Source organism: Chlorocebus sabaeus, chromosome 20 (genome assembly GCF_047675955.1).
Source record: "Chlorocebus sabaeus isolate Y175 chromosome 20, mChlSab1.0.hap1, whole genome shotgun sequence".
Taxonomy (NCBI): Eukaryota; Metazoa; Chordata; class Mammalia; order Primates; family Cercopithecidae; genus Chlorocebus; species Chlorocebus sabaeus.
Genome location: NC_132923.1, coordinates 85,508,415 through 85,531,544, shown reverse-complemented (window position 1 = coordinate 85,531,544; position 23,130 = coordinate 85,508,415). Strand labels below are relative to the sequence as shown.

Genomic DNA, 23,130 nt, shown 5'->3' with positions numbered 1-23,130 from the left:
CCCAGCTCACTGCCGGGCCCAGGAGGGCACTCAAAGGCTGTTGCTGAATGAACCAGTGACAGTTGCCCAACCATCTCCATCCTTTGAGTTGCAGCGTGACCTTGTCTTCATCACACAGAATGGCTCTGCTTCTGGAGTCTTATAGGATGCCGCCACCTTCCCAGCTCTAAGCCTCCTGACCTGCCTGTACTGGCCCATCACTCCCACTGCCCATCCTCCCTCCTCCAGTCTGTCCCCTCTTCCTGACTGCTTAGCCCAGTGTCCTCATACCAGTCTCTCTCTCTTGTCAACATACTCAATGCCAAGTCTGCCAACCTGCTGAACCCAGCTAGGAGCCCATGGGGCTCAGGAGCCACGCAACTGCCCACTTTCTCCACACTGCCACTGAGCAATGCTGGAGAAAGCTGCCCCCTACACAGACAGCCTCAGCCAGGCCCGGCATCCTGTCCAGAAACACCTTTTCCCCTCTCCTCGTTACCCCTGCACCACCACCTGGCCCCTCACTTTTGGCAGGTGACCTTACCTCTTCCCTCAGAGAAACTCCAGAACGCTCAAGGGCATACCCTGAACTTGTTGCACCCCCACACACGCCCCCGATGCACCCTTTCCACCTCCTTCACTCCTCGTGGTTTGGGGGAGGCAGATGTGAGGCCCTGCCCAAGGTAAATGCCGCCAACCCAAGGGGGAGGGCAAACCACACACACAGCACTCCGTGTGTGGTTTGTGCAGCTGGAGGACCTGGATCCGAATCCCACTCTGCCGTTTATTAACCACGATCATATAATTCAAGAAAGCCAAAAGCAGTAGCCTCCATGTCCTAGAGACAGTGTGTCAGGTCAGACTCAGTGCTAAGTGAAATATGCTAGAAGCAGAGACGATGCTACTCAAAGGCATGACTTATGGAAAGCAGAGGCGAGGCGGGGAAGGGAGCTAGGAAAGCCCAGATGCCCCACTCGGAGTGAAAGAGGAGCACCGTCCCCCACTGCACAGGACCAGGACAATTAAACAAGACAATGCGTGTTCAGTGAAGAACAGCAAATGACACTGTGCCCAACATCTTCTGAAGCTTCGGTGGCCATCAGTGAGGAAGGGAGGCTGTTTTCCAGCAAGAATTATTTTCTCTAGACCCGTGGTTCTCACTGGAAGTGCCAGGGTATCCCCACTCCCAACGTGAGGACATGTGGCAATTTCTGGAGATATTTTGGGTTGTCACAGGTGGTATGGGGGTAGTGTGCTACTGACACTACTATCTGGAGGAAAACTGTTAAACTCAGAAAGAAAGGGCCTGGTGTGGTGGCTGATGCCTGTAATCCCAGCACTGTGGGAGGCCAAGGCGGGGGGATCACCTGAGGTCAGGAGTTCAAGGCCAGCCTGGCCAAAATTGTGAAACCCCATCTCTACTAAAAATATAAAAAATTAGCCGGGCATGGTGGCATGCACCTGCAATCCCAGCTACCCGGGAGGCTGAGGCAGGAGAATCGCTTGAACCCAGGAGGTGGAGGTTGCAGTGAGCTGAGATCATACCACTGCACTCCAGCCTGAGTGACAGAGCAACACTCTGTCTCAAAAACAAGAAAGAAAAGAAAAGAAAAGAAAAGAAAAGAAAGAAAGAAAGAAAGAAAGAAAGAAAGAAAGAAAGAAAGAAAGAAAGAAAGAAAGAAAGAAAGAAAGAAAGAAAGAAAAAGAAAGAAAGAGAAAGAAAGAAAGAGAAAGAAAGAAAAGGAAAGAAAGAAAAGAAAGAAAAAAGAAAGAAAGGATCCTTTTCTGGAATAAGGCAGGGGCTAAGAAACAGATGCTGCACTGCTTCCCACGTGAGGTAACAGGTGGCTCCATGGGAAGACTGGATTCCTGGGGTGTCTCTGTTAGGACGAGGGTTTCCTCTGGGGGTCCTGAGAGCTACAGAACTCCTATTAGAATGCCCTCCTGAGGTGAGGGGGCCATAGAGGGAAAAGCCCTTTCAGGGACCTTGTGGCAGGGACAGCTCGAGGACCCAGGCGCAGCCACAGTCTTTGGTTTTAATATTTTCTCCAGTGTTTTGACTCCCTTCTGTTGGCCGCAAGTCTACAGGACAGTTTAGAGTAGGCTGAGGCATGACCTTATCGGGGCTTCAGTGGGTGAGGAGAAGGGCCAGTGTCCGTGCTTGGGGTATGGGACAGGCTGAGCAGCTGTGTCCTGGGCAGCTGGTTTCCAGTGCAGGAGGGTGGCTATGGTCTGGGGTCCAGGCTTGAGTGAGCAACAGGAAATGACTAGGGGAGAAGCAGGAGCTGGGGAGCCTTCCAAGAAAACTGAGAGGGGAACCTGGACATTCTAAGACAGAGCAAGCTGCAGCTGGGCCTGCCTCAGGCCATGGCCACACTCTTGCTGCAGGCCCTGACCCACCCAGCCTGACCCCCTCAAGCCAAGTTCCCTCAGAGGGTGGGAGTGAGGTGTGGACACTGCCCCATGCCCTGGAACACTCACCCCACCCCAAAAGCTGGGCCACTGACCCTAGAGGGAGAAAGATGGGTCCATCATGTCTACAGAAACTGAACAGGTCAGGCCTGGGGACTTGTGGAAACCAGTCCCCCGGCCTCAGCATTCACTTTTCCTTGGGGCTTGGGTGCAGGGGACAAGTTGGAGCTGAAAAGAGGCGGACTAGGGGTAGTAGGTGGCAGAGATGATTAGACCTCAGCCCCTAGTCTCCCAATTTAGGCGGCTAAGGCTCTCTGTCCAGGCTGAGAAATGGAAGATTCCTCTCTGGAGAAGCCAAGTCATCCCGGGTGCTGACATCTGGGGGCCAGGTCATCCAAAGCCAACTCCACCAACTACAAGGCAGCTTGGCACAGACCTCCCGGCTGGCCTTCGCATGAGCTCATTCTTAAACAGGACTAGACAGACAGCCGGGGATGGCTGGGTTTTTGAAGAAAGCACCCCATGAGAAGAGAATTCCCCCATTAAACAGACTCCAGGAACACGGAGAAAGCCAAGTTATGCAGGAAAAGAATGAAATATTTTAAACAGAAATAATATTCTGTGACTATAACAATAAATACTTTATTAGATACTTAATACATGCCAGGCACTGTCCTAAGGGCCTCATATTCCAAATATAGATATAAAGAAGTTAGTACACCATAAACCAAGAAGAAGATGTTTTAGGGAAAAAAGAACATTCAGAGAATAAAGAATGCCAGGAAATTAATCATATGTTTACAGAGATAAAGAAGTCAACAGCAGGAATTAATGAGAAGGGTGAGGAAATCTTCCAAAAATCAGACGGAAAAAAAAGATAAAGCAATGGGAAAAACAAGAGGGAGAGGGAAGAGGCTCAGAAGAGGACTGACCTAGGAGGTCCAAAAGGCACGTTAAAGAAAGCCCAGGAAAGGGAAATAAGATGGAACTATCGTACAAGAGCATTTCCCAGAACTGAGAGCCCGCATAACGATCCAGAATAAAAAAGACTTCACTGCCACACATCGCGGTAAAATTCCAGATTTTCAGAAATACAAGAGCCAATCCTAAACCTTTCTGGAGAAGGAGTAAGTAAGAAGAATTAGGGTTCTCACAGCTACAGTAAATGCTAGAACACTGAAGCAAGGTATTCAAAATTCTTAGGGAAAAAAATATATTTATACAAGTCTTTCTTAGAAAATTTCTTTTTTTTTTCCCCCCCCAGACAGAGTCTCACTCTGTCACCTAGGCTGGAGTGCAATGGAGCAATCTCTGCTCACTGCAACCTCCACCTCCTGAATTCAAGCGATCCTCCTGCCTCAGCCTCCCAAGTAGCTGGCATTACAGGCACTCACCGCCATGCCCAGCTAATCTTTGTATTTTTAGTAGTGACGAGGTTTCACCACGTTGGCCAGGCTGGTCTTGAACTTCTGACCTCAAATGATCCACCCACCTCAGCCTCCCAAAGTGCTGGGATTACAGGCATGAGCCACTGCACCCAGCCTTTCTTAGGAAATTTCTATGGGACATTCCCTGGCAAACGAGGGGGACACGAGAGAAAAGACCTGGAATCAAAGAAGCCGGAGAAATGCAAAGGAGCTCTAGGAAACAGCCAGGAGGAGCCAGAAGACATGTCTGTCCTCCCAAGGATAGGTTTCCAGGAAAATGAGGGGGGTACTGAGTGTTTACTTGATAGATTTCAGCATTTTGGGAAAAACTCACGATAGGATGATCTGATGGGAGTGGTTACAAAGACTTAAGGATAAATGTTTAGCAAATTAGGAAAATGGGAAAAGCAAGAAAATTATTAACTCTAGAAGGAAACAGTGTCACACATGATTTTCTTTGCAATGAGCATTAATCACAAAGGTATAGTAAGGTAAACATTGTTTATTTCTTTCTTTTCTTTTTTTTTTTTTTTTTTGAGACAGAGTCTGGCTCTGTCGTCCAGGCTGGAGTGCAGTGGTGCGATCTCGGCTCACTGCAAGCTCCGCCTCCTGGGTTCATGCCATTCTCCTGCCTCAGCCTCCTGAGTAGCTGGGACTACAGGCACACACCACCACACCCAGCTAATTTTTTATATTTTTGGTAGAGATGGGGTTTCACCATGTTAGCCAGGCTGGTCTTCAACTCCTGACCTCAAGTGATTTGCCCACCTTGGCCTCCCAAACTGCTGGGATTATAGGCGTGAGCCACCATGCCCAGCCCAATAAATGTTTTAAAGTGGTAAGAAAGGGTGAGTTTTATGGTATCTGAATTATATCTCAATTTTTAAAACTGAGAAAAAGTGATAAGTAAAGAAAAAGGAGTATATGCACATTATTGATTTGTATTTACAGAAACATGGCCGTGAGCATTCAAGGAAATGGTCGAGGGAGCAGCCCTCTTTATTGCCCTAAAACACCCAGGAAATCAGGCAACCTAGTCTTTAGTGCTTTGGGGAAAAATAAACAAAGGGTCGTGTGAGAGCTGGCGAGGAAGAAACTCCTTATGCGGGAACACATAAGGAAGTGTGAAGAACCCTCAAGAGCCTAAGGAGAAGCAAGTCACAGTGACCTTGGAGAGGGCCTGGATACACGCAGGCTGTGGAATGGAGCCTGAGCCATTTTTATGGGACTTGTCAGAGGTCCTGGTGACCCAGAAAGCCGAAGGCATTTAGTTACACAGAGTTCCTCTCATACAAGACCTCTGGTTCTCCCTGACCGTCAAGCACACCCCCTACCCCAACCGGGGCTTGAGCCTCACCTGGGTTTGAGGTAGCTGAGTGCTTCTGAGAACTGGTTGGTGAGGAAAAGGTCCAGGGCGGTCATGCACTGGTCCAGGGCCTCGTGGAGGCTGCTCTCAGGAGTCCTGGGGGAAGAGACGCGGGGCATGACACAGGGGCCCTCCAGCCCTCCAGCCTCTCCTGACTGGGACAGAGCCTCACAGGGCCTACTCGGTCTCCCTGGCCAGCCTTGGGTGCCTGTCACGAGCTCCTCCAGGCTGCCACTCTGTAGTGAGACGCAGGAACAATTCGGACCCACCTCTTGGTGTTCCCAAGGGTGGGAGGGGGAGCAGAAGGGAATGTCATCTGAGATCTGATGGAGGTGGGGGAGGGGGCAAGGGCAAGGAGCAAAGACGCCTCAGGAATAAATGATCTTACCCTCCACAAGGGTAAAGGGAGTCTTTGTGGCCCTTCTGACCCATTGGGCTCCGCTGCCCCCCGGGGGCGTGCAGCCCACCCACTAAATCCCACAGCCCCTTTTTCCCTCCTCCTTCTCCAGGCCTCCTCCCTCCCCCAGGCCTGGACTCTAGAATCCCAGACGTTGTCACAATGGGCTTCGAGGGTCAGCAGCCCCATACGAGAGGCCCAGGGACTTTCAAATTCACTTTGCCAGTGGCCCCTCCAGAATACCTGAACCCTTTCCAGTCCTTACGTTTCCCTGTAGCTTTTACCACCCTCTGACATGATATGTTTTTCTTATTTTTGTGTTTATTGTCTGTCTCCCTCCACTAAACTATAAACTTCCAGGAAGCAAGAATCTTTAACTGCTGTATCCCCAGCACCTAGTATCCGGGACAAAATGGCTTTTAATAAATATCTGTTAAGTGAATGAATGAATGAATGAATGAATGAATGAAGAGTCTAAGGCTAGGAAAGCAAAACCCTGACTTTTCTGGGTCTCAGCTTTCCCATACAAAAATGAGAGATGGAACTAAGAGATCCCAGAACCCTGTCTATTTGATGTTTTGATAATGCCTTTTCTTAAGGGGCCTCCTTTGAGTGAAAGAATGTTCCAGAAAGGGGCCTGATGCTCTCCCTGAAGGGAAGTCCTATTTCCCAAAAGTTAGTTAAAAGAAATTCCCTTTCCACCAGGTAACTCCTACATATACCTTAAGGCCCAGCTCTTAAGTCTCCTGCTCTGAGATGCATCAGCAGATCTTTCCAGGCAAACTGAAACATGCCTTTTTCAAAACTGAACTCCTGTTCATTCTCCCAAATCTGTTCTCCCCCAGTCTTTGCCTTTCTTTTTTTGTTTTTGGTAGATATGGGATCTTACCATGTTGCCCAGGCTGGTCTCAATGAACTCCTGGGTTCAAGTGATCCTCTTGCCTCAGCCTCCAAAAGTGTTAGGATTACATGTGTGAGATACCATGCCTGTCTGCCATTTTAATAAGAGACACTCTTCTACCCAATTCCTCAAGCCAAAAATCTGATAATCATCTTTGCCACATCCCTTCTCTGGCCTCTGCATCCCCTCCATCACTAAACCCCATCAATTCTACTTCTTAACTTTTTTTTTTTTTTCTTTTAAGAATTTTTACAGAGATGGGGTCTCATATGTTGCCCAGGCTGGTCTCAAACTCCTGGGTTCAAGTGATCCTCCCACCTCATCCTCCCAAAGTGCTGGGATTACAGGTATAAGTCACAGACTACTTCCTAACATCTCTCAATCAACCCCTTCTATGCCCAATACCTTCTGGTCTAGGCCAGCACCATCTTTACCCAGGTCTGTCGGAACACTCTCCATTCCACTCTTTCCACCTTCTTCTCTCTTCTCTGTTAGACCTTTATATTCCATATTTCACGTCTCTTAACTAACTTCCATACTATCTCTTGGACCCTCTGTTAGATCCTGAGTAATTTCTTTCATTTCACCAGCTCTCTCAATCATTAGGTGTGTCTGTCCTGCTACTTATCCTGTCTACTGAATTTTTCATTTCAATGATTGTATTTTTCATTTTGTGAAATTCCACTTGGTTCTTTTTCAAATTTTAGTTATTTGGGGTAGTAGTATGTTCCCTGCCTCAAGTCCATCTTCAATTCGTTTATACATTTTAAACTTAATTATTTATTCTATATCTCATAATTCCAGCATTTTAGACTACCAGGGAAACTAATTCTGCTCTTTTTTGTTTCTGGTGCCTGCTGCTCACACTGGCTGATTTCCCTGTGTGTTTTGCAATCATATTACAAATTCACGTCTGAGAGATCCAAAGGGACTGTGGGATTGCTCCAGGAAGGATTTTTCATTGACTTTGGCCAGGTTCCCGGGGGAACTACCACCCTGAGACCATTTAAGTTACTTTTTTAAGTTTATGGTTTCCAGGACCACAAAGGTAGTGGTGTGCCATCAAACCCAAAGTTTGTGTGATGGCAGACCCGTATTTATAATTTTTTAGGGAGTCTTTTTTTTTCCCACCGGAAATGCTGTCTGCCTTTGCTGGTGAGGGCGGACCTTTCTTCTAGCCAATCTTCCTATTCACTGAGGCTGCAGTCCTCGGAGGGTCCCAGATTTATGTGTTGAGTCGGGGGATGCCCAGTTCCAACTCCTCAAACTGTAACTGTGTAGGCCCAAGACCTTCTTTCCCATCTGTTGAGTGGCCATTGAAACTCCTGGCTTTAGATTTCTGAAATGTGTAAACAGCCTAAGGTTGCCGTGGCTTCATCTTGTTTGCCAGCCTGACTTCAGTTCTCTCTTCACTCTTGACTGGAGGGTGTTTCTGTTACTTCTGCGGGAGCTCAAGAATGTACTTAATTATTATTTTTATTTATTTATTTTTTGAGGACAGGGTGTCGCTCTGTTGCCCAGACTGGAGAGCAGTGGTGTGATCTCAACTCACAGCAATCTCCTCCTCCCAGGTTCAAGCTATTCTCCTGCCTCAGCCTCCCAAGTAGCTGGGATGACAGGCACCCACGACCACGCCCAACTAATTTTTTGTATTTTCAGTAGAGACAAGGTTTCACCATGTTCGCCAGGCTGGTATCAAACTCCTGACCTCAGATAATCCACCTGCCTTGGCCTCCCAAAGTGCTGGGATCACAGGCGTGAGCCACTGCACCTGGCCAGGAATGTACTTTAAAAGGATGTTTGTTGTAACTCATCCCAGCCTCTAGGTAGTTTCTTTGAGAGAGAACATTGGAAGCATTATTTCCCCTAACCTGTCTCTCCCATAATCGCCAAAGATACGTCTTTAAAACTCAAATCTGGCTGGGCGCAGCGGTTCACGCTTGTAATCCCAGCACTTTTGGAGGCTGAGGCAGGTGGATCACCTGAGGTCAGGAGTTCGAGACCAGCCTGACCAACACGGAGAAACCCTGTCTCTACTAAAAATACAATATTAGCCGGGCATAGTGGCACATGCCTGTAATCCCAGCTACTCAGGAGGCTGAGGCAGGAGAATCGCTTGAACCTGGGAGGTGGAGGTTGCGGTGAGCAGAGATCGCGCCATTGCACTCTAGCCCCGGCAAGAGCAAAATTCCATCTAAAAAAAAAACAAAAAACAAATCTAACCATGTCACTTCTGGACTTAAAATCCTTCCCTGGCTTCCCATTGCTCTTAGGGTAAAGGCCAAGTTCCTTTCCATGGCCTAAAAGGCCCCACCTGATGCTGCCCCTGCCCCTCTCTTCAGAGGCTGGGACGGCGTCTGTCTGTGTGCCCAGGGCATAGCCTAGTGACTGGTGTTCAAGCCATTCATCTCTGTTGGATGAATCAACGAAGCAGCAGTGAGCATCTACTGCCCGGGGGTTTAACTGGCATTCTCTCTAATTGCTCTCAAAATGCCCTGTGAAATGGGATTATTACCCCCCACACCTACATACCATTGCAGATGGTGAAACTGAGGCACAGAGGACAGGTAACTTGGCTAAGGTCACACATCCAAGCATGCGTTCTAACCCAAGTTTCTGCCTGAGCCAGTGCCCATCAGCTCAGCCCCAGGGAGTCAAGCCCATTGTTGTGGTTTATGGCAACCGCTAAACAATTTCAGAGCCAAGAGCCTGCCTCCCATTTCTGCACACACACGCACCCCTTATCACCTCCATCCCCCACCGAGGGAGAGGTCCCATCTGCTTGGTCTACCTGGAGAGAAAGATCCAGGCCGGATGGACAGTCAGTGCAGAGGGGCACAGTCCTTCCCTCGGCAGCCCCGGCACCTCTTCTGCTTAACTGGGATGAGGCTGTCTGCGGTGACCTCCCCCAGACTGCGGGTAAGCTGAGCCCTGGGCTGATTTCCTCCCTCCTTCCCTATCACAAGCACCCATGAATCTCATGCTCTAGGCTATGCATAGGACTGAGCTCTGGAGACACAGAGTGGACACAGATCTAGACCTGCCTCTTCAGGAGCTCACAGCCTACAGGAGACAGATGCAGACAGGGCAGCGACCGCCACAGTGCTCAGGGCTGTGATAATGGGAATCACTGGGGGCCAAAGGGGCCCAGAAGACACCTCTAACTCAGCCTGGGGCACTGAGGAGGCTGAGTGGAAGGAGGATGGCGTCATGGAAGGAGGATGGCATCAAGGAAAATCCCATCAAACTGAGAACAAGATGGAGAAAGAAGTCTAAGAAGGGGAAACAGCACACACACAGGGTTGGAGGCATGACATCACAGTTAGGAGGTACAAGTGTTCTGGAAGGGCTTAGAAGACAGAGGCTCTGGAAGGCCAGCTAAATGGAGGGGTGAGGCTGAGGAGGCTAGAGAGCTCAGGAAGGCTGGAGACACACGCCCCATTTGACTTAATAATAGCATTAACAACCACCATTGCCACAAAGAGATTACCACTTCAAGTTATCTAAATTGATGACTGCATTATTTCACTCAGTCCTGTCAGCAGGCACCCTTATCTGCCTCTGACAGATAAGGCAAGGACAGGCAGTGAAGACAGGTACGCAGTCAGGCTCCTCTCAGGAGCCTGGGAGAAGACAAAAATGCATTCTGTGGAAGCAACAGCGCCAAACCTTTCCCCTCACCTGACTGAGACTGAGGCCCCCATTTCTCCACAGGCTGCCCCTTCGTCTCCAAGACCTTTCTTTCCCTGGGACACCTTGCCTGGCCCAGGTAACATCTATATATTCCTGCACTGATGGTGGCCTCTCCACTGTGTGTTGGGGAACCGAGGAGAGAGATGGGGAGAAGAGGTGCTGGGCTGGATGGAGCAGAACTGGTGACCAATGCTAAGAGCTCTGGCACAGTGCTGGCAGCTCTCTCATTCAGATCCCACCCACACTTGAGGCCCGAATGAGAAGGGAGCTAGGGGGTGGGAGGGGGTGTCAGGTAGCCCAGAGCCACCCCCACTCTCCCCCTCCCCTCCCACTTCTCTACTATAGTTGGCTTGTACTACTACTTCTGTGCCAATGGGCAGATCTGGGTAGAGCTAGGAGACCCTCAGTTCCCACTGAGAACAGAAAATCCTCCTACCTCCATCCCAGTCAGGGTGAGGTAGGTGTGGGGTGGGTGAGGCGGCGGAGCGGTCGCTCAGGAAGCCAACTGCAGTCAGAGCTGGATTTTAATCCCTGCTCCAGCACTGAGGGGAACTTTGGCTCAATGAGTAAAATAATCTGTCCGTGGGGATCTGTTGCTTCCGACGTGATCTTTCTAAATGGCAAAAATGATTGTGACTCTCCTTCCAAAAAGTCTCCCTTAGCTGCACATAAATGTGTCATGGAGTGATGTAGCATGACCTAATGCAGTGTGGCCTGCAAGAGTTCTGAAAGCAGACAACCCTAGACCCAAGCTGCAGCTATTACTTGCTGGATAACCTTGGGAATGTTCCATGCCCTCTATGAGTCTCCGTTTCCTCATCAAGGAAATGGGAATGACAGTACTTACCTCCCACGGTTTTTGTGAAAAACGACTAAGATTATGGAAAGCACAAGAGTACTCAGAAAATGTGAGTAATTATTATTTTTTCTAAAATTATGTATTGCCATCTTTTTTTTTTTTTTTTTTTTTTTTTAGAGAGAGGCTCACTCTGTTGCCCAGGCTGGAGTACAGTGGCACTACCTGGGCTCACTGCAACCTCTGCCTCCCAGGTTCAAGAGATTTTCTTGCCTCAGCCTCCCGAGTAGCTGGGATTACAGGTGTAAGCCACCATGCCCAGCTAATTTTTGTATTTTTAGTAGAGACGGGGTTTCACCATATTGGCCAGGCTGGTCTCAAACTCCTGACCTCAGGTGATCCGCCTGCCTGGGCTTCCCAAAGTGCTGGGATTATAGGTGTGAGCCACTGCACGCAGCCTTACCATCATTTCTTGATCAAGTAGCACTGCCTTTATAAATAAACTAAATAACTTTAAAAGATTGAGTGGGCCAGGCACGGTGGCTCACACCTGTAATCCCAGCACTTCAGGAGGCCAAGGCAGGAGGATCGCTTTAACCCAGTAGTTTGAGACCAGCCTGGGCAACAAAGTGAGATCCTGTCTCTATTTCATTTCATTTCATTCCATTTCATTTCATTTAAGATCGAGTGCACATATCCAACAACCCAGCAATTCCACTACTAGGTGGCATCCTCATGAAACACATGTGCAAAGGACAATCGTACAAGAATATTCACTGTCAAGACACTGGGAACATCTCGACATCCATCAAGAAGGATAAATAAACAAAAGGAGGTGTCTGCATAGGGTGCTGTATCACACATTAGGGCAAGTGGGACAACAGCTGCAGGATCAAGGCTAAATCTGAGACCTGAAGTTGAGTGTGAAAACACAAGCTGCAGCATGACACATGCTATAGGACTCCATTCACAGAAAACTTTGAAGTAAGAACAAACTACATATTTTTAAGACTTACACACACTGAGCAAAAGAATAAAAACAGGGAAATGATAAAACCTAAATTCAGGATGGCAATCAATTCTGGAGAGGGAAGGAGGGAAGAGGTTTCCATAAGACTTTCAAGGGTCTCTACTATGGTTTATTTCTTAAAAAGAATATAAAATAAATGGGGCACAATGTTAATATCTGACAAAGTTGGGTGGCAAGGGTATGTGAGTTCAAATTTTTTTTTTTTTTTTTTTTTTTGAGACAGAGTCTCCCTCTATCGCCCAGGCTGGAGTGCAGTGGCCAGATCTCAGCTCACTGCAAGCTCTGCCTCCCGGGTTTACGCCATTCTCCTGCCTCAGCCTCCCGAGCAGCTGGGACTACAGGCGCCCGCCACCTCGCCCGGCTAGTTTTTTTGTATTTTTTTAGTAGAGACGGGGTTTCACCGTGTTAGCCAGGATGGTCTCGATCTCCTGACCTTGTGATCCGCCCGTCTCTGCCTCCCAAAGTGCTGGGATTACAGGCTTGAGCCACCGCGCCCGGCCGAGTTCATCTTACTATTTGCTATATTTTTCTGAAGACTTAAAATATTTCATAATTTTTAAAGAGGTAGGGATTTAAGGCTTGATTTGTTCACCAATGACCATCTGGCCCCAGAGCAGGCCTTGCTGAGTGTCTGTTGAGTGTCTCTGTAGTGAAGGTGAGAATGGTCCTGCTGCGTGCAGCCCTCCTCTGCTCAGACCCCACTAGGATGACCCTAACCAGGGGTGGTGACAGATGGACAGGTGGCTTCAAAGAAGAGTGGGCAGGCATGCAGAGAGGCAGGTATGGTTGCGCATAAGGAAGACCCACCCCCCCCCCGTGAGAAGAGCAAGCTTGCTGTCCTGAGGCCTGCAGCAGGGCCAGAGGAGCCCAGGGTTGTAGAGGGCACTTAGGCAGGGATGTAAGCATATAAAGAAGTGGGATGAATGTGGTTTTCAGCCCTGGAGTCTAGACTTCTTTGATAGATACCTTGCTCCATGCCCTCCTTCTCTCCTGGAAACCACTCTTCTGGACCCAGCAGGGTGGTGGTGCTCAGTCAGGGCTGCGCAGAAGGAACCTACCCAACCTCCAGCTTTACAAAGACTTGGGCCCAGAGCAGGAAAGGAGCAGCCAGTCCCACTTCTCTGTGTTTTCTAAAGGAGGGACCAGAAGTCTAGGAAGTGTAAAGGACTGGCCAAAGTCATACAACAAAGATGATCAAGCTGAAACTCGCCACGCAACCCTCTCCCAGGCCAGGGTGTCCCCCAGCAACCCAGCTTCCAAGCCCTGATACAGCCACACACACGCAAGCCCTGTGGAGGCTTCTAGCTGCCAGCTGGCACCAGCCTCGTCACCTCCCTGTTCACGTGTCACGTCTCCGGCCCTTAGCAAATATTGTCACTGGTGGTGAGGCTCCAGGCAGGGTGAGCCCTCCTCCCAGCTCACCTGGACCGGCTCTCTGCCCAGCAACCTCCCAGCAGTCAGGGCTCCTAGCAGCTGCCCCCTTCCCTGCCCAGTGGGGCCCAGGAAAAGCAGAGAGTTGCTGAAGGTCTCCCCACAGTAGTGTCTGTCACTGGCGGGGGTGATCTAGGTAGGGGTCCCGTAGGGGTTTCTCAGTGGGATGTGGGTAGGGTTGGGCAGGAGAGCCACGCTGAAGGTGACAACACTCACTTTTTACTATCCAGGTTCCTGCTGCACCCAATGGGCCCGGCTGGCCCATACCTTAGCCGTTTAAATTCCCCTAATGTCCCTGAAGATGATGGGGTAGGGGGATCTGACAACAGACAGAATTGAGTTCAAATCCCACCCCCAACTCTTACCTCCTGGGTGACCGATGACAAGTCACTTAAGTGCTGTGCCTCAGTTTCCTCATCTGTAACAGGGATGAGAGTAACAGGGCCCACCCCACAGGAGTGAACGCCACGAGGCAGGTGGGGAAGGCTGCTCTGAACGTGTCTGTAACTATAGTTCCGTGAGAAAGTTGGGACCCAGAAGGGGAGTGACCGACCCGGGGTCTCCGCGCCTCCGCCTCCTTGGCAGCCCCCCGCCCCCACTCCTGGCGGCGGCGGCGGCTCCCAGGGGCCTGGCAGGGTGGGGGCTGGAAGCCGCAGTGCGGCCCCAGGCTGGTGCGCAGGGGAAGCCTGGCGTGGCGCCCGCCACCCGCCCCGGCCCCAGCCGGCGCCGCCCGCGCCCCCGGGCCTCCCAGCCGCGCACTTACCCCGCGGGCAGGGCTCCCGGGGCGCCAGCCGAGGTCATCGCCGAGGGGCGCGGGCTGCGCTGCCCCAGCCGGACGCCAGCCGCGGCCCAGGTGCTGCCGCCGGAACCCCGAGCCGGGCGCTGTGCGGTCGCGGACGCGGCGGCCGGGGAGGGGCGCGGCGGGGGCGGGGAAGGCGGCGGGGCCGGGCCGGGCCTCGGTCTCCCCACCCGCACCGTGGGGCCATGGCCGCCCGCGGCGACCCGCGCTCCTGCACCGCCAGGGGGTTCGGGCGGCCCCCACCCCCGCTCCGACAGGTGAGAGCTCGGCGCCCTCTGCGCAGACACCGCCCGGGCCGGGAGCTGGCGCCCTCCTCACACGTCCCCACCTATTTGGCGCTAGAAGTTCTCCGGGACCTGAGGTCCACTTTACTGTCACTTCCCCTCCCCACAGCTCCCGCTCCGAAGCGGCCCCCACCTGAGCCGTCACCATGCTCCCGCATTAATTAGGGCATTCGTGCAGACAAAGACATCCCCCAGAGCCAGGCCTGGATTTTAATCCCACCATCTTGCCCACTGAGTGACTGCAGGAGACCAGAAGGCGGGAAAAACGGTTTAGCAGTCACCGCTAGCTGGCAGTTCACACTGCCTTCTCAAATGATCCCATAATTGCTATTTTATAGATGGGAAAACTGAGGCATGCGGTTCATTTGATTCACGCATGGTCACTCACCTAGTAAGTGGCAAGCTAGGACTGGAATCCATCCCTCCTGAATCCAAAGCCAACACTCTGGCCACTTCCCCTCTTGGCCCCCTCTCCCCGGCATTCCCAGCGCTTGTGTGGGGGTCACCCACAACACTCCCCAAATGTCCACTGTGCACCGAGCCCTGAGGCGAGTGTCTCCACCTGACCTGATCTTCTGGCAGAGAGAGCCACTGGCCCATGAAGAGTTAACCAGCCACCACCTCCTGGCCCCAGATGCTGCTCTTAACCATGACTCATCACAGCATGTGGCTGCCATTAGAGCTGTCCCTTCACAAAGGAAGGGACAGAAGTAAGGAAGGACTGTAGCTCCCCTGGAGCAACCATGACCTCCAGGACACCAGAAGAAGAAGCAGAAGGGGACAACCTGCAGAAGCAACCACAGTGGGGACAGGACTTGCACCAGATCCCAGGGGAGCCAGGCAGTTTGGGCTTGGTGGTAGCTGCTTAAATCTAAGCAGGCTGCCTGGAAAGGCAGTGAAGTCCCATCCTGCCCATTTGTGAGCAGCGGCCAGGTGCTCATTTGCAAGAATCATCCCATCTCTGGGAGTCTCATATACAGGCACGAAAAAGATAATTAACTACTAGAAGCAAGCTATGATGACATCCACCAGCAACTATAAAGAATTCAGACAAGGGGAGAGCCTGGGGAGCTTCCTGGAAGAGGTGGTGACAGAACTGAGCCTTGAAGTTTATATTATTTAAACAAACTGAAGTCGTGGAGAGGGTGTACCAGATCCGGGAGCAGCATGGATGAAGGCATGGAGGAGGGAAAGGGTAAGGATGGTGAGGCCACCAGCAGTACGTGTAAAGAGGGTGATGAGGCTGGGGCCCCAATCGCATGCCATGCGCTTTCAAATCTCTAGGCATTCAAACATGCTGTTCCCTCTGTGTGGAACACACTTTCCTCCCTTGTCACTTGTTAGTCGTTTGTGTAACCAGGAGTGGATCCAGAAGCTTACAATGGGGAGGCCACTGTTCAAAAAAAAAATACAAATTTACCAATACAGGTTGAGCATTCCTAATTTGAAAAACTGAAATCCAGAATGCTCCAAAATTTGAAGCTTTCTTTTTTTTCCTCTTTTTTTTGAGACAGTGTCTCACTCTGTTGCCCAGGCTGGAGTGCAGTGGCACGATCTCTTGATCTTGGCTCACCACAACCTCCATCTCCAGGGTTCAAGGGATTCTCATCCCACAGCCTCCCGAGTAGCTGAGATTACAGGGATGTGCCACCATGCCCAGCTGATTTTTGTAGTTTTAGTAGAGACAGACAGGGTTTTGCCATGTTGGCCAGGCTGGTCTCAAACTCTGGACCTCAAGTGATCCGCCTACTTTGGCCTCCCACAGTGGAATTACAGGCGTAAACCACCGTGCCCAGGCTGAAACTTGAAGCTTTTTCAGCACTGTAGTTGGAGACTGCAGGCCTGCCATGTTTGCTGTGCTGTTGTTACAGCGGCCACAGCCATTCTACTGATGCTCACGTGCTGCTGAGTTACCCTGAACACTTTATTTTTTCACTGCATTAATGGCATGTTATATTTTTATTGTTAAGTACTTATGTCTGAATAAGGGTAAAAAAAAAAAAATGCTTATTGGGAGCACATAAATTCAGAGTCAAAAATGATGGTGATGCCAAATAATCACAGGTTGTCCACATGGGTGGCTGAGAGAGTGACACTTCTGCTTTCTGATGGTTCAGTGTACACAAACTTTGTTTCATGCACAAAATTACTAAAAATATTGTATAAAATTACCTTTAGGCGGCCGAACACGGTGGCTCACGCCTGTAATCCCAGCACTTTGGGAGGCTGAGACGGGCGGATCGCCTGAGGTCAGGAGTTTGAGACCAGCCTGACCAACATGGAGAAACCCATCTCTATTAAAAATACAAAATTAGCCAGGTGTGGTGGCACATGCCTCTGATCCCAGCTACTCGGGAAGCTGAGGCAGGAGAATTGCTTGAACCCAGAATGCGAAGGTTACAGTGAGCCGAGATCACACCATTGTACTCCTGCCTGGGCAACAAGAGCAAAACTCTGTCCTCCCACCCCCTGCCAAAAAAAAAAAATTACCATTAGGTTATGTGTGTAAGGTGTATATGAAACAAATGAATTTCATGTTTAGGCTTGGATCTCATCCCCAAGATAATTCATTATGCATGTGCAAATATTCCAAAATCCATAAAAATCCAAAAATTGAAACACTTCTGGTCCAGAGCATTTTGGGTTAGGGATAGTCAGCCTGTATAAAATTGCCAGGGTTCCCCCAGAGCCTTGGAAGGGGCCAGGTAAATGAGGAATCCTGAAGCTATAAGCTGTATTAGCTCTAAGGTAAACCTTTACTGTATTTGACCAACATTTGTTGACATTTTGCCATATGCCAAAACTCCTCCTTATCCTGCAGGTTTCAGTTCAGATATCACCTCTTCCAGGAAGCCCTCCCTCCATAGACAGGTCAGGGACTGCCTGTGCACCCACCGCCCTAACCCCCTCTGACCTACCTTAATCACCCTGGGCTGTCACTGTCTGTGTGTGGTATGTGTGTTTGGGGTGGTGGGGAGCAAGGAGTGAGGTTTGTATGTGACTGTCTGCTTCTGGAGGGTAGGGCCTGGTCTGATTCATCTCTGTGTCTCAGGGCCTGACATCAGGTACCTGACTAGTCACCAGACACTAATGTGGGGCCTAGCACTTTACAATTTTCCTCTGAGGTTGTTATAGGCTTTTTACATGCTACACATGGTGTTCAGTGTATAACATGGATCATCTTATTTAATTTTCACTTTACCACCTCTCTGAGCCTCAGTTTCCTCATCAGTAAAATGGAAATAATATTGCCAACTTCCAAGGTTGCTCTGAGTATTAAGAATTCATATATAAGCTGAGCACGGTGGCTCACACCTGTAATCCCAGCACTTTAGGAGGCCAAAGCAGGCGGATTGCATGAGCCCAGGAGTTTGAGAACAGCCTGGGCAACATGGTGAGAACATGTCTCTACAGGAAAAAAAAAAAAAAAGGCCAGGCCAGGTGTGGTGGCTCATGCCTGTAATCCCAGCAGTTTGGGAGGCTGAGGTGGGTGGATCACCTGAGGTCAGGAGTTCGAGACCAGCCTGACCAACATGGAGAAACCCTATCTCTACTAAAAATACAAAATTAGCCAGCCATGGTGGTGCATGCCTGTGATCCCAGCTACTTGGGAGGCTGAGGTAGAAGAATCGCTTGAACCCAGGAGGTGGAGGTTGCAGTGAGTCAAGATTGCACTATTGCACTCCAGCCTGGGCAACAAGAGCGAAATTCTGTCTCAGAAAAAAAAAAAAAAGCCTGGCATGGGGTACGTAGTCCCAGCTACCCCAGAGTCTGAGGCAGGAGGATCAATTGAGCACAGGAGGTTGAGGCTGCAGTGAGCCATGATGGTGCCACCGCACTCCAGCCTGCGTAACAGAGCAAGACCCTGTCTCAAAAAAAAAAATAAAGAAAATAGCAGAGTGCTATATAAATGCCCTGGTGATGGTTGTGGTGTACCACTAGACACTACTTTCCTCCCCATTTCACAGATGAAAAATGAGCTCAGTAAGGGAAGCAGAAGAGCTGCCTTTAGAGCTGGAACTCTCCCCGCACCACCACAGGGACAGTGATGCTGGAGCCACTCACCTGGTGAGTCAGCACATCAGAGTGGCCCACCCCTCAGGAGGGCCCCACCCAGGCCATTCCCGGCCCCCAGGAGCTCTGGCTCAGCCCCAGCGCGGGGGCGGGGGGGGGGGGTTCTGTGAGTCACCATCATGATTTCTGCCTCCCCAACTCAGGTGACCTTACTTGGATTACCTGTGTGTCCCCACCTTGAGGTGATGGGAGAGCATCCTGAGTCCTGGGTGCCTTCCTCCTGTTAGGAGACCTGTTTCCTGGTGTGTTACACCTGGGAGATACCAGGCCTGCTTTTCTCCCTCGTTTCCTCCCCAACATGCAAGAACAAATCACCAGCGTCACCACACCTCTCAATGGCCCTGAGAACCTTCACAGACTGCTTTCACCTGTGCCATTGTCAACTTAAGAAGGCCCTTAATATGGCCCGGCGCAGTGGCTCACGCCTGTAATCCCAGCACTTTGGGAGGCTGAGGCGGGCAGATCACTTGAGGTCAAGAGTTCAAGAACAGTCTGGCCAACATGGTGAAACCCCGTCTCTACTAAAAATACAAAAAAAATTAGCCAATGGTGGTGGTGGAGTAGCATCTGTAATCCCAGCTACTCGGGAGGCTGAGGCTTGAACCCAGGAGGTGGAGCTTGCAGTGAGCCAAGATCACACCATTGCACTCCAGCCTGGGTGACAGAGAGAAACTCTTGTCTAATAAAAAAAGAAGGCCCTTAATAAATACCTATTAAGTGAGACCTCAGAATGCCCTAGAAAGTTTGTAATAGCATCACCTCCCATCCTACAGATGAGAAAATAGAGACTTGGACCAACATCTAGCCATAGCTTGAACCCAGGTCTTGATTTCTTATTCTCTAGGGAAAAGGGGAAGAAGAGAAGAGGGGTGTTTTAAGTGGGAGAGGTCATAGAAATGGGGGATGCAAGTGGTGACACATGATGCCATTGTTGCAGAAAGAGCTTAAGCCATGAAGTCAGCTCTGCCTGTACCTCTCAGAACCTCAGTTTTCCCATCTGTAAACCTGGGATAATAATCCCAAACTCTCAGGGATGCTGTGCGGATTACTGAGCATTATTTGGGTGACTCCTTCCCCCTTCTCAACATCCATCCCAGCCCCTTCCTCCAGGCCTTTCCCTGGCATGAAGTGCCCCTCCCCAACACCTGCAGCCTCTGCCAGCCCAGATCTCCCCTCTTCAGACTCTAGAACCCTTCCTCTCCCACTGAACTAGTGACTATAAAGTAGGTTTTCTTAAAGCGAGGGAGCCCAGCCAGGCGCGGTGGCTCAAGCCTGTAATCCCAGCACTTTGGGAGGCCGAGACGGGCGGATCACAAGGTCAGGAGATCGAGACCATCCTGGCTAACCCGGTGAAACCTCGTCTCTACTAAAAAATACAAAAAACTAGCCGGGCGAGGTGGCGGGCGCCTGTAGTCCCAGCTACTCGGAAGGCTGAGGCAGGAGAATGGCGTGAACCCGGGAGGCGGAGCTTGCAGTGAGCTGAGATCTGGCCACTGCACTCCAGCCTGGGCGGCAGAGCCAGACTCCGTCTGAAAAAAAAAAAAAAAAAAAAAAAAAAAAAAAAAAAAAAAGCGAGGGACCCCACCCTCGCAGGTTACAGGCTTGGGCTCGTTAGCAATTCGCAAGTGAACAGGCCCATCAACAAAGGGCCTTTGGAGGGCTGTGACAGGGACAGATCTTAAATATTTTCTGGCAAGGTCCTTTAAGGAAGGCTCTATTCCTGCTCCTTGGGCAGGTATGGACTTTGCCCCCGACTAGCTATGTGACCTTTTGCAAGTCACTGCCTCATTCTGGGGCAGTTCCTCTTCCCACCAGATATAAAGGGGAGAGAAATTTGGGCCAAGAATTCAAGGGCTCTCCCTGTTCTGAGGGTCTGTGTTCTAGGATCTGGGCTCTTCTACCCAAGTCTGGTCTCGAGGAGCTGCTGAGGGTAGGTCTAAGGAAGGAGCCTGGATTAGCACAAGGGACCAAGAACAGCTCTAACTGAAAAAGGTCAGAGCTCTAATGAGGGGTTTCCAGCATTGAGTGGCATCCTTTCAGGGGTCAGAACTTGGGATGCAGAGCCAAGAAGATCTGGATGGACTCCTGGCCCCACTATGTCCTAGCTGAGCAGTCCCAAGGAACTCATCCAATTAGACAGTAGTTCAGAGAGCAGGTTTGAAAGCCAGGGCTTGCACCTGACATGCTGGGCCAGCAACCTCGTTTCTGAAATGGGGATGATGATGGCACCAACCTCATTAGGTTGTTGCAAGGATTAAATGAGCTACATATCTTTAGGGCAGATGAGCTACCTGACACACTGCAGGTGGGAATAGAAATTGGCTCCATCTACCTGTAATCCCAGGACTTTGAGAGGTCAAGGCAGGAGGATTGCTTGAGGCCAGAAGTTGGAGACCAGCCTTGGCAACATAGTGAAACCCCTGTCTCTACAAAAAATAAAAACTTAGCTGAGCATGGTGGCACACAACCGTAGTCTGCTACTGTCTATTATCCACACAGCACCAGGCCCATTTGACACTTAGGCCAGATCACATCACAACTCTGCTCAAAGCCCTGTAAAGGCTCCCCATGTTCCTCAGTGCAAAAACTAGTCTGTCTATGGCTCATGAGGCCCTGCACAATCTGTCTGCTCCCATCATCTCCCGACATCATTTCCCTTTATTCCCTCTCTTATTTCAGCCACACCAGCCTCCTTGCTCACCTGCAAACACGCCAGGCACATTCCTACTTCAGGCCCTTTGGACTCGCTATTCCCTCTGCCTGGAATGCTCTTCTCACACGATTCACTACTTCACCTTCTTCAGGTCTCAGCTCAGATATCACCATGTCTGTGAGGCCGTCCCTGACCATTCTGTTTAATACTTTGTGTTTTTTTTTTGAGACGGAGTCTCACTCTGTCGCCCAGGCTGGAGTGCAGTGGCACAGTCATAGCTCATTGTAACCTCGGCCTCCTGGGTTCAAGTGATTCTCCTGCCTCAGCCTCCCGAGTAGCTGAGACTACAGGTGCCCCCCACCATGCCCAGCTAATTTTTGTATTTTTAAGAGAGACTGGATTTCACCATGTCGGCCAGGCTGGTCCCAAACTCCTGACCTCAAATAATCTGCCCGCCTCAGCCTCCCAAAGTGCTGAGATTACAGGTGTGAGCCATGGCGCCCGGCCCCATTCTATTTAAAGTTGAACCCCTGCCCCCATCCTCCCAGTTCTTCTGCCCTGCATTGTTTTTCCACAGTGCTTGTTGTCATGTGACAGCTTTTTATTTTGCTTATTCATTTATTCTCCCTCTCCCCATGAAACTAAGTTCCACAGGTAGGGTTTCTGTTTGTTTTGAGTGGGGTCTCACTTTATCGCCCAGGCTGGTCTTGAACTCCTGGGTTCAAGTGATCCTCCCACCTCAACCTCCTGAGTAGCTGAGACTCTAGGGACATGTGGTTGTGCCCAGCTTCAGGAATTTTTTTGTTTTTGCATTACTATTTTGTTCTCTAATATATTTCCAGTGCCTAGAACAGTGCCTGACTCAATAAAAAGGCTTGCTGCATAAAGGAATTTGCTAGAATATGGAAAAATATGAAGAAAGCAGAACACAAAATTATCCACCTAATATTAAAAGGAAAATCCTGACATCTATGCATTTTAGGAAGCATGAAGAGGTACTGAAGCCATTTCTGGGGGAGGTAGTACAACATAGTGCAGGGAATAGGATATTTGAATCTGAATTTTGGCTTCTTCACTATAATCCAGGGCAACACTCTTCACCTCCTTGTGCCTAACTTTCCTCATCTATTAAAGTGGAGAAAACAAGGCTTCCCTGGTCAGAGTTGTGTGGATTACAGATGATGCTGCATGTCACATGCTGGCTGTTGGGGCACAGTCAAAGGCAGGTCTCTTTCTTTACAGATCACAGAGAAAGGGGAAGAGAACATTCTGGAGGCAGCAGGCAAGTTCAGAAGGTGTCCAGGGGAGAGGAGCTGGGGTTTGGAGGGAGCAGTGCCAAGCAAAGGAGAAGAGAAGGGGAGAAGGGTGCCCACCCGAGTGCAGCACTGTCAAGTGGAGATTTATCTTTCTTTCTTTTTTTTTTTTTTTTTTTTTGAGACAGAGTCTTACTCTGTTGTCCAAGCTGTAGTGTAGTGGTGCGATCTTGGCTCACTGCAACCTCCAACTCCCGGTTTCAAGTGATCCTCCCACCTCAGCCTCCCAAGTAGCTGAGATTATGGGCATGCACCACCACGCCTGGCTAATTTTTGCATTTTTAGTAGAGACAAGGTTTCACCATGTTGGCCAGGCTGGTCTTGAAATCCTGACCTCAAGTGATCCACCCGCCTTGGCCTCCCAAACTGCTGGGATTACAGGTGTGAGCCACCGTGCCCGACCTGATTTATCCTCCTTTGAGTAGCCTGTCCTGTGCTCAGGGACAGCCCTTTGGTATGCCTTTCAACCACCCAGATGTAACACAATTGCTCACATACTCATTTACTTAGCAGTTTCTTTCAATCTGAGATTTAGCTACTGTATGTATCTGAGGAAGGATGTTTCTTAGCTTGAA

At 50.1% G+C, this 23,130-nt stretch overlaps 1 protein-coding gene and 1 long non-coding RNA gene across 5 annotated transcripts in view; one reads left to right on the top strand and one right to left on the bottom strand.

The window, feature by feature from the left end:
• Positions 1-15,120, bottom strand: part of TTC39A (tetratricopeptide repeat domain 39A) — a 44,357-nt gene extending 29,237 nt beyond the window's left edge. Inside the window, exons 1-2 of one of the 4 annotated variants that reach the window (XM_007978774.3) lie at positions 14,904-15,120; positions 5,176-5,280 (exon numbers count right to left, since the gene is read on the bottom strand). In XM_007978774.3, coding sequence (XP_007976965.1) covers positions 5,176-5,280; positions 14,904-15,115 — 317 coding nt within the window. In that variant the 5' untranslated portion in view covers positions 15,116-15,120. Of the gene's footprint in view, positions 1-5,175; positions 5,281-13,797; positions 14,007-14,195; positions 14,331-14,648; positions 14,730-14,903 lie in introns of those variants that run through there. The other 3 variants (XM_007978779.3, XM_007978777.3, XM_073007303.1) reach the window with 3 other exon arrangements.
• A 183-nt stretch (positions 15,121-15,303) lies between these two features.
• LOC140709239 (uncharacterized) lies at positions 15,304-22,634 on the top strand. Its single transcript, XR_012089668.1, has 3 exons — positions 15,304-15,710; positions 18,484-18,583; positions 22,485-22,634. It is a non-coding gene; the product is annotated as an uncharacterized lncRNA (long non-coding RNA).
• The last annotated feature ends 496 nt before the right edge of the window (positions 22,635-23,130 follow it).